This window comes from Cottoperca gobio, chromosome 17 (genome assembly GCF_900634415.1).
Source record: "Cottoperca gobio chromosome 17, fCotGob3.1, whole genome shotgun sequence".
Classification (NCBI taxonomy): domain Eukaryota; kingdom Metazoa; phylum Chordata; class Actinopteri; order Perciformes; family Bovichtidae; genus Cottoperca; species Cottoperca gobio.
Window position 1 is genome coordinate 2,551,622 of NC_041371.1, and position 11,117 is coordinate 2,562,738.

Consider the following 11,117-nt stretch of genomic DNA (forward strand, 5'->3'; position numbering starts at 1 on the left):
GCTAAGGAAAAATACCTTTCTTTTTCTCTCCTCTCCTTCATCAACTACATCAATATTTGTTACAGCTGCTTTGCTACGTGGCCATGACGTCTTTGACAGTTGTGCTCGCAATGATCTTCATCTTGAAATTCAATAAAAGCGTTCACCTCTGTTGTATTGGAGTGTCGAGAGACCGATATCTCAAATCATGGGTGACTTAAATCAAAACTATGGATTTTCTAGTTACATTAAATGATGCTGATTATAATGTTAAGAGTGTTGAATTAAAGTCACCAGACAGAACATCAGCTAATTGCCCGATTGTAAAAAGAGCATATTATTGACCACTGGAGACCAACAACATGTCCAATGTTATATTGGTGAATCCGTAAAATTAGCTTTTTGTTGCTGGATATGAATGAAAAGCAGCTGGAAGGTTCCCAGGTGACAAGGACTTGACAGACTACCATCCCCGTGCGGGGTCGCTGACCTCCACTTTCCTTCTGGTTTAACAAGCAGCCCCCTCTAGGGCCACAGGACATATGAGCTCTGAGGAGGGGGAGGTGTTTGTATGTGTGTGTATACATATCTATATGTGATGAAACCTTGCTGTGGGGAAGATCTTGTTCTCCTGGTCGACCTTGAATGTTTTCATTCGTTTCACTAAGAGCTCTGAATATGAAAACATTCTCTGAATACTCTTTGCTTCAACCAGGGCCAAGTTTTAAATGAGAAGAGCAAAGTGATTGAGTCCCACTGCAGCTGCCCCATGATAACTGAAGTGCTTACAACCCAGCTGCTGGAACACGCTATAGATAAATGCACAAGTGATAATGTATTGTTTGGCCTTGAATTACCAATGCCTACTTCTCAAGTCCCTTAAATTAGATTGAAAGAGGTTCCAGAGTTCGGTTATTTTAGCGGTAGGATCTGGCGTAACAGGTTGTTGTGTCTCGTCTGGTTCGTCAGGGCCGTAGGACAACGAGGTCATGTGCTCTGTACTGTTTTGGGGAATGTAGGTGAAGATGACCGATGGAAAGAGTTTACAAATTCTACAAATACACAGAAAAGACAAACGATAGTCAAATTCTGACATTTTGAAGAATTAGACGGATTATAGGTGAAAACAGCAGGAGCAGCAAACACCAGGGTATTGTCACATATTTTCATAGACCTTCATTAAATGAAGATACTACATATTACTGGCTGTCTCATTAGATATTGTTACCGATCCCTAATTGACCTCACTTTATTGACATTTAGGGGTTTAAATAACACAAATGATCAAGCTGACACCTGCAGGCTTGTCAGAGCTGCACAACTATTAGTCTGATGGTTCCTAAAATAGAAATACAACATGCTCTATTAAAGGTATATGTGAACGCATATATTGACAACAGCTCTGGTGTAAGTATCCCTCACTAAACTGTAACAAGTGCTTATGTAGAAACATAAGTAAGGGCTGTGTTTGGTGCACTTTTCCCGCTAAATGGACTGAACCAGAGGACCGTGCTCGTCTCTAATTGTGCACTCAGTGGGGAGCCTGATAGCTACGGGGGGGAATAAGGCCAGTTTGAGTCTGTCGTCGTCATGCATATTTAATTGATATAAATACTGTTATTGTGTCAATAAATAATTGACAGTGCAGCAATGCAATTTGAGATTGTGCCCAATTTCGGCCTTTCAGAAGATTTTTCTTGTCACCATGAAGTTTCCTGCAGAAAGTATCAGATCCAACTTGTGTTCCACAGTCTTACTTATTTCCTTTCTTTACGTTGTTTATTTTCATTGTATTGCACAGTTTTTAGTTCTGGCAATTTGAATTAAAATACCAATAAATATATCTTTGAAAAATAAAAAAAACTCTTCAGAGTGCTTCAATTATTCCGGGGCTTTGGGGCACAGAGCGTCGCAGGCTCGGCGGAGCAGTGTTAAAGCTGAAGCACTTTGTGCCTGCAATCGAAGATGAAGAGGCTATTTGTCTGTGTAGTGTGCGGAGCTCTTATCGGGGATTTGTTTGCGGCACAACTTAATTTGCATATATTTCTTGGAGAGTAAGATGAAAACTCGCCGCTCTTGGCTGCAGCAGGAGGAACAGATTGGCCCCACAATGCACACTCCACCAACCAGTTCACGTCGTTGCTCTTTTGTCATACTTGGGAATAAGCTTTGCATCTCGATAGTCTGATCATGAATAAAACTGTAAGATTAACTGAGTATTCTCATTTCTGTCAGATTCATACATGACTTTAGTATCCTGGCTGCATCATGTGATGACAAGTGATGATAATTCCTTTTTATTACAAGTTATTTTCACAGCTTTGGCGGCTGAATTTGGTAAAATTTATGGCTGATCTGGGGTTTGTTTAAAATCTGTGTTTCTGACTCCTTTGGATCTTTCTTTAATGCGATGTTACCACTTTTGCAATTAATGAATTGTGCATGAATCAGCAACTGTTGCAGACTAATGCACTATGTATTCCTCTTTGAGAAACAAACCTTGTGTCTAGCTGTTTTTTAAAGACTTCGCATTGCAAATCAAGGCTCGTTTTTTTATGTCATTTTATGTCAATAAGAAAAATATAAAACAACACCAGACAAAGTTATTATTACTGATAGCATTGATTGGCAAAAACAGGCAAATAAGAGCAATGTTTTGGAAAAAAAGCCTACTGTAAGTGCGTCTCCCCCAGCCTCTATGGTACAGCTGTGTAGTTTGCAGTGACCTTTGACCTCTATGGGGGAAAAGGGAGTAACTTATAATTTCTCCTTTGGGAATCTACTGAACATCCCATAAACAAAGACTTCCTGTTTCCTGGGAGGGCTGCAGGAAAAAGAAAACAAAAACCACATGTAGATCCAATAAATTCTTTTTATCGATTTTCCAATAAAAAATACATTCATACAGAAACTATTTTACAAAACAATTTTAAATGAAAGAAATCTTGTTATGCAATAAAACAAACAAAAATAGAGCCTCATATTTTATCTCCATGGTTATCCAATAAAGATTCTCTAGCTAAAGATACGGCCTCTTTGCAGGTCTTTGAAAAGTTGAGAGAAAGAAAAACACATGGCAAATAAAACAAAAAGTAATACTTAGCGGGCAACAGATTGCAAAAATTATGACAATTCAAGTGTCCAGAGCAATTTATGTCTGAAGAGATTTTTTTCTCTTCTTTTTTTTTTTTTTTTTCGTGATAGGCCACATTTGTATAAACGTACATTTGCTCTACCTTCCTCCAATCAAATCAAAAACAAAGATGTTACAGAAAGCAAATGAAGGAGAATGGAGCGTGACTATTTTACAATACATCTTCAGCCTCTTGTGTTTATTGGTTCATCTTTAGAAACAATACACTGCACTTGTTTTTGGTCCCATACCCTTTCAAAATAGAAGCTTCCTTACAAAATTCTTAGTTTACAATGTACATATCTTTGCATTTTTGACATTTCTCAGTGTATGGACTTCCTTTAATGTTGACCAGGTTCACCTGTACAGCTGTGAGATTGACTACTGAGTGACAGACATCAACAGGTTGTAACCATTCAAACCAGCCATACCCTTAAAGCAGATCATTTCCATGTCTTACTTTTCAACATAACGTTATCCAGTAAAACACTGTGGCTCCAAAAGGTTTTTTCTAGAAATAGGGGAAAATGGTGATGAAGTTTGTCAAATTGTGAAACTGGGGGGGATTTTAATAAACTTGAAAGATCAGAGAATTGTATCAACCCACAGAGGAGTGCGTTGAAGTCATGTACAGTAACTTAAGTTAAAACATGCATATAGTGAAGTTGGTACAGACATTTATCTGGTCCTGGTCTCATCTCAGACACAGACACAGACACAGACTCTACACCTGCAGCACAGCTTAGCTCAACTGGTTAAACTGGTTTTGGTACCGTTTAGTCAGATCGCAGGTTTGCACCAGGGCTGACTAAGGATACCGACTCACCCTGGCTGAGGGCGAAACTTACCAAAACATACATCAAGACAGACTCATGACTGAGAATGTTGTCGTTACTCTTAAGGACTCATCATTTTCTTTAAAGACTGGAAGCTTTTGACACGTCAACGGATATAAATGTCCCCAGCGTAAATGTTTTCCTTTGCAGTAAATCCTAATTTGTCCCAACCTTGGTGGCTGAGCATGCAACAATATATGAGAACATATTTCCAAAACTCTGTACCTTTGACAGCAAGTTAAAGTCCATGTGCATACACGCCACCTTATACTACATGGTAGTAAACCTTTAGAAAACTGAGTTTCTTTTTCAAGTGCTCCGCGATTCTGTCTTAGATCGCGGTCATTTTTTGTATGATTTAGTTATGATGTGTTCAAGAAAGAATGTAGAAATGGCAGTCATTATGAAGCTGATATTTAGTTTCTTTTAATTATTATTCAGGAGTTTAGAGGAGTCTGGGCAAAGGTGCGACTGTCTGGATCACAGCCTTTATAAAGCAATTAAATAATGCACTCGTGCATTCGCAGCCCCCGTTGTGTGTGTGTGTTTGTGTGAGAGAGAGAGAGAGAGAGAGAGAGAGAGATCTATTCAACAGGACAAGGCCACTTACATAAGGCATCAGTAAGGTCAACAGTGCATTTACAGATAGAATAAAAGAGAAGAGCAAAAGTGAAGAAAAAGGAACATAAATCCCATGATCAAGACAGTTGCCAAGCAATAGTGGTATCCCCAACTTATCAAGAACATAAAAAACAAAATGACTGCCTTAAGTGTTTTGTACAATACTATGATATTGAGTAATATGAAGGTAGCTGCTCTCGAATGGAATTGTGTTGTCCTATAAGCAAACAGGTGAGCAACCCATCCCCAGATCCCATGCAACTTCTGTTATAATGGCAATAACTGTTTGTGTACAACCGGTGTTTTTTTTTTGTTTTTTTTTTAAAGATACAGAGCTTACACAATGGACAACAAAATGAGCTTTATAGCGTGTATGTTTTAAGACAGGCTACGTAATACATTGCACATTTAATAGCTGCACTAAACAAAACGACCTCCCGTGTTTGAATAGGGAGCTGTAGTTCCACCTCCGGGCAGAAAGGGGGCGCTCTATAGCAAATCAGATCCACAAAACAGGCCCCTACTTCCCTCCACAGCCAACAGACTCAAACAGCACAGACAGAACTCTTGCATTCATTCTCAGTGAGACCACAAATATCCCCCTAGAAAACCTCCCTCGCACAACGTCACCCCCTCCGTGTCATTCACTCGCAGTCCCACAATGCAAGCTCAATCCACTCCATAAAGCCAGCACAGGCATCCAGTCACAGGCACTCACAGTCCCCATGCGTACAGGCAAACACACTGTCATTGGAGGAACGGCACCCCTGCAGGAGTCCCATAATCCTCCAGGAAAAAAGCGTTGAACACCATACAGAAGAGTCTTTTCCCGTCTACTTCAGCCCAGATCTTTCCAGTCTTTTAACATTTTTTTCAAGTCTCTTCCCGCACCCCCACCCCCTACCCACCCTCTCGCTCTTCCGTGAAAAGCCTTTCAAGAGCAATCTCCACAGCGAGGTGTTGGAGGCACTAAGTATGGTGCAAATAATAGCCTGCGTTGCTTCATCTTTTTCCACTGACTGGAACACGGCGGTGCCCCTGTTAACGCTCCCAGGACACACCGGCCTCGCTGATCCCCCACAGGTCAGGACAATCAACCAGAATCATCCCTCAGAGATCTCGACGCGGAGGACATCTTAGATGTGCCTCTTCATGTGCAGCGCCAGGTGGTCAGAACGGGAGAAACACCTGAGAAGGGAAATAAAGAGAAGATTTAGCTGCTGGATTAAAGAACCAACTACATTGTTTTCTTCTTCTTTCCAGATATAAAGTCAAACGATTACAGTAAATAAACTTAAGCTGCGTGTCAGAAGATATCTGGACTCTTTTTACTGCTCTGCTCTTTACCAGAGGTTTTCACAGCAGGAGGCGACCTCCCCTGGGGAGGATCACTATATGAGCTGAACATGCTGTAAGGTTCAGGGACAAAGCCCACGCTTCGCTCTCATCACCACCTCAGGTCTGTCTGAGGCCGTTATCCGTCATTACAAGAACCCCGTGAGGGACGATGAAGCTCCGACGGCTCATTGAGACGTTGCCCGGTCTCACTTGGAGCGCTTCTCGTCATGACAACCTTCCTGCTTTCGCTCCTCAACGAGCCCCAGTCCACTCTCTGCTCCTCCCTTTGTACTCAACTCTCTTTTCATTCAACCCCTTGACCTCGACCTCACTCCATCAGTCCGTCCTTGACCCTCATTCACCCCTCCGCCTCACATGTCATTTCCATGAAGTCATTTGCATACGTAAGTGGTGGTCTTTGTTAGAGAGTGATTGCTTACAGCCTCACTGTGATGTTTGGAAGTTAATATTCTGGAAATCCTTTGAAGGAGGCATCTTTGCTCAAGAGACATTATTTATGCCACCAACAACTCCTGACTTCCTCAGCTGCTTGTAATCTTGACAATCCAACTTTATCCATTGTTCTACTCATGAACATTTACTGACTCTCACCTGTCGCAGTGACTGCATTTGAATGGCTTTGCTCCAGTGTGCTTCCTGAAGTGTCTGGTGAGTTCATCGCTTCGTGCAAAGCGCCACTCGCAGCCCTCCCATGAACACCTGTAGGGCTTCTCACCTGCAAATATCAATATTAGAAAAACAATTAACATTTTATCAGGAAATGCATTCTTTGTCAAATAATAGGTTTGTAGATGCGATGGTGCCAAATAACCTTCGTATCCACTGGATTGTATCTCTGCGTGCCTTTGATTATTTGTCTTCTGACAAATGTTATGATTGTGAGCCAGAATATGTGACACTTTGAAATTCAATATCTCCAATATCTACAGTTCTTACTTATCCCAGAGGTTTTACAATGCTGAGAACATGAGCCAGTCCAAGTAGGTGCTAAGCAGAGCTGACTACTGGAAAGAGAAAAACAACCTCGTGCCTTGTTGGACTTGAGAGCTGTGGTATGCAGCTTTAAGGATCTGCTCGAGGAGGCTTATGTAATGGGGGCGAGCTGCAGCAAAACATAGAGCTGTTCCTAATGGGCCTGAAGGCCATTAACCATGTGGCTATAACATGGTCAGTGAAGGATGCTAGGAATGTGACTTCCTCTGCTAATGGGCGCCGCAGCTGTAAACAGCCTGGCAGAGGTCAAAGGTGACTGGGGAAACTGCTCACATTTGAACCATGGTGAAACACAACAAATGCCAGATTTGAATAATTCTTCTTCTTCTTCTTCTTCTTCTTTTTACTGTCAATGCAGACGAGTGAGTTTCTGAGTCTTTTCCCATGGTGAAACCTGAGAGCTGATTATTTGTGTTCAGGATCCACATCCTCTGGGTGCCGCTCGGCCACAAATGAAACATCCCTCCCCGTCTCCCCGTCTCCCTCTCCCTGCATGAAGTCACGTTCCTCTGTGTGAATTAGGTCACAGATGAGGGCATACCTCCTGACAAACTACTCAAAGTATGTGGGAGTGATTTCAACACTTTTCAGGTGGTTGCAGCTCTTGAGATGACTTGATTAAGTGTTACTTTGTCATTTAAATGAAAAGAAACCTGATGTCACAACCTGTCAGGTCAGCATTCCTCCCTTTCAGTGGGTTTGCACTCATGACATTTGCGATCGCAGTGTCAAGCATCTTTACCTGTGTGCGTGCGCTGGTGTGCTTTGAGGTGCGAGCTCTTGGTGTACACCTTCCTGCATCCGTTGAAATGACACCTGTGCACCCGCCTCCTGCCGTCAGGTGACGCCTCTCCGCTGGTCAGTCCCGTCCTCTCTGCGCTCCTCTCTATGCCCCCAGTCCTTATTTTCCCAGGTGAGTGCAGCACAGTCTGTATCCCACTCCACACCTGGGCGACAGAGCCCTCTTTGCCCAGCTCAGGTGAGGACGGCGGTGTGCTGATGATGGTGGAGCCCAGGTCTTCGCCACCGTCTCCATGAATGTCAGTCAAAGAGCTGGAGTCGACAGTAGGGGAGAGCTCCTCGGAGCTGTCCGAGGCCTCGCTGCTGGCGTCGGAGTCGAGGTGCCGGATGTCCTGATTGTCTTCCTCCTCCTTGATGTGGGCGATCTTTGGGTCCGAATCTTTCGACTTGTCCCCGCAGGCGAACATCAGCTTGCTCCACAGGTCCTCCTGGCTCTCAAATTTAAGGTCCGTGGCTGAGACGTAGGGCTCGCTTTGGAGGTACCTCTCCAGCTCGAGGCATGTCTGTGTGGAGGGAAGACGAGAGAGCAGTGAGTTCATGGGTGCACAGAGCCTGAGGCCTGGTGCACAACACGGCAGTTCTACAGAAAAAGTCCCTAAAACACTGAGAAAAAGTGATTTGTTTTCACGGGAAACACAAACGATGCTGTTCTTCTCTATACTGTGTTTATTCTTAGCAGCAGCAGCATGAGGGGGGAGTGCTGTGACACTGTCGCACCACTGGCCCTGCTTCCTGCCTGCCTGCAGGAGTGAGGCAAGACACAATGTCCTATGCAGAGGATAGTCAAATACGTTCTAAGGGTGCCCTCTGAGGCCATATCAGGGAAGATTACAAGCACCACATTTCCTTCTGAGAGCATGCAAGAACAAGGTGCTCTTACACGCGATCGCTTGCATGGTTGTGTGCGGGTGCGTGTTGGTCATGAAATTTACATATGCTACAGAGCCCCCCATTGGGTTAGGGAAGTGCTTGTAGATCTTTTAAATCTATCAATTATTCAGCATAATGTGGATTTAATAATGCATTTGGAGGCATCGCTAGAAATAACATAGCACACCAGGGACCGAGAGGAGGGAGGTCTGGTTCACGGGGGTCCATAAAAAGCCTGGCATGAATACTGCAAGAGCTGCTGTGGATTGTGGGATTATTTTCTTTGAAAAGGAAGTGAGAGAGCACTTCCTCAACCCACTGCAGTCAGTGAGCGCAGGCCAGATATGAGGGCCGCTAACAGGCCTGTTTCCAAATGAGGCTGATTACAGTTTACAGCCAAGTTTTTATTGCAATAGAACTAAACACAACAACAAGTGGTGGTCTGACGCAACGCAACAAACCTGAAGGGTCGCGAAATGATTTGCAAATTCAGCAAGAGGGAAAAAGTTCCAGTTTCTGTCTTTCTTTAACCTGATTTTAAAGTGAAATACTTGAGAGTTTGACCTCTTCAGGCCTCTAAAATATTAAAACGAGAGTCTCTGAGAGGCGCGTGTCCCTCTCCTGCACATGCAACATAGAGTCATGCATACAGAGCGACATCGCTGGATTATTTTGTATTTTTTAAAGAGCATACTCAGAGGTAACCTTGATACAACAGGACAAGCATCAGCAGTATTATTGAAACCTTCTAATAAAGCATTTGAAGGTGTCAATAAATCATGTCTATAACTCAGGAGCATATTTTTACAAATGCCTAAAGGTATCACAAACACACTTTATGTCTCAAATAGGTGTTTTGTGGGAACATCGTAGTACTTTGGTAATGAGAGTAAATGCATTCAGGGCCAATGTTTCTCGTCAGCAGTGCTGGATGAATCCCAGGCGAGCTTTAAATGCCTGGGAGGGCGACTTGGCTCGAAGCCCGAAGAGATCTGATAGACGGAGAGATAGAAACAGACCGGAGCGTGTTGCAAATTCATTTCATTTCCCTAACCCGTACAAGAAGCGACTTTCGCCCTCCACTCTTTTCAAGTACAAAACTCCACTGTTCTGTCATCCAAGGGGCCGCTTTGTCGAGCCAAATTGGAATAGAAATCAGTCTCTCTCTTTCGGTCTGTCACTCTCTCATCTGTGTGTGTGTGTGTGTGTGTGTGTGTGTGTGTGACAGAGAGCAAGAGCGAGCGAGAGACAGAGAGAGAGGGAGAGAGGAAAGAGAGAGAGGAAAGAGGGGAGAGGAGGTGGAGATACGCGCAAAAACGCACGGCTCGCTACTCAGTCGCTAAATGTGCACACAGCGTGTTTTTATTTTATCACAAGCAGATGTGCTTCTACAACCTGCAAGCATGAGCCGAAAATATCCGCAACAATATTTTCAATTGCAAATCGGAAGATAAAAAAAACATCTATAAGAATGCTAAAACATAAAACAAAATAAACCTACAAGTCACTGCAACATGAAAATAATCCCATAAAGTATACGAAGGACCGTCAACATGTTGTTCCAGAGGATATGGACATTTCATAGGAATGTTCTTGAATGATCTTTCAATAAGGGAACTTGCATCACTTCCCCTAAAAAGCATGCAAGGCGCAGGGACATCGATAATCACTTCTGCACTAAATCAAACGTGGAGTTCCACAAACAACTTTGACATTTGCACGTCTGCACGCAGCTGTCAACGGAAAGCAAGTTTCCCGGAATCACCCACATTCCTCGCACTTCTACACCAGACAATCGCACGAGACGATCTGTCAACGCCGTATGTTTAGATGGAGGGAATGACTCGTTTACCTGCTGCCAGTACTCTTCCAGAGATGGTAAAGCTGAAAAGTATCCGGTGTCGTGCACGATTTGGAGCTCCTGGAAGATGCTACACATAGGGATGACATCCATTTCACTCCTAAAATGCAGCCACAAGTAGAAGCGAAATCAAGCTCGTGGTGAAAACGCAGCTTGTTCAGACAGAAGCTGGAGTCTTGGCTGTATTTGCATGTGTGAGAGTCTGGAGTCGTGCGATTGCAGTGGAGGTTTTGAGCGTGTGACGCACCGAGAGCGCACAACACTGAACTCTCCAAAAGTACGTCCACTGTAAACTTCCCCCCCGATTCAAAATTACAGACAAACCCACCCCCATGTGATTACATTACGTTTCGGCACGTCTACCAATAGGCTCGCGGGAGAGCATCACCCGCCTACCGTATCACCTCTGGCCAATGCAGAGCCAGAGCCGACTCATCCTGTCTGTTGTGGTTGGTGCGCGATCCGGATCGTCTCCAGCTTCCATTGGGCCAAATCAGCGCTATTTTTAGAGCGCTATATAACTCGGTCTCCTCGTACCAAAACGAGGAAGTCGCTCAGCCTCAGTTTCTTCGGAGTAGCGGCGGCCGCATGACGAGCGCTGGCGGCTGGTGGCGACTGCCTCGATTTAGTCTCTAAATAGACGCACTTCTCTGTTGTCACACAC

At 43.8% G+C, this 11,117-nt stretch overlaps 1 protein-coding gene across 1 annotated transcript; it reads right to left on the reverse strand.

The window, feature by feature from the left end:
* Positions 1–2,833: 2,833 nt before the first annotated feature.
* On the reverse strand, positions 2,834–10,770 carry LOC115022550 (Krueppel-like factor 6). The gene is made up of 4 exons (XM_029453577.1): positions 10,445–10,770; positions 7,664–8,225; positions 6,520–6,643; positions 2,834–5,757 (listed from the first exon to the last, which is right to left on the reverse strand). Exons 1-4 carry the CDS (start codon positions 10,544–10,546, stop codon positions 5,706–5,708), a joined length of 840 nt encoding a protein of 279 aa, XP_029309437.1. The 5' UTR covers positions 10,547–10,770; the 3' UTR covers positions 2,834–5,705.
* Positions 10,771–11,117: the final 347 nt, after the last annotated feature.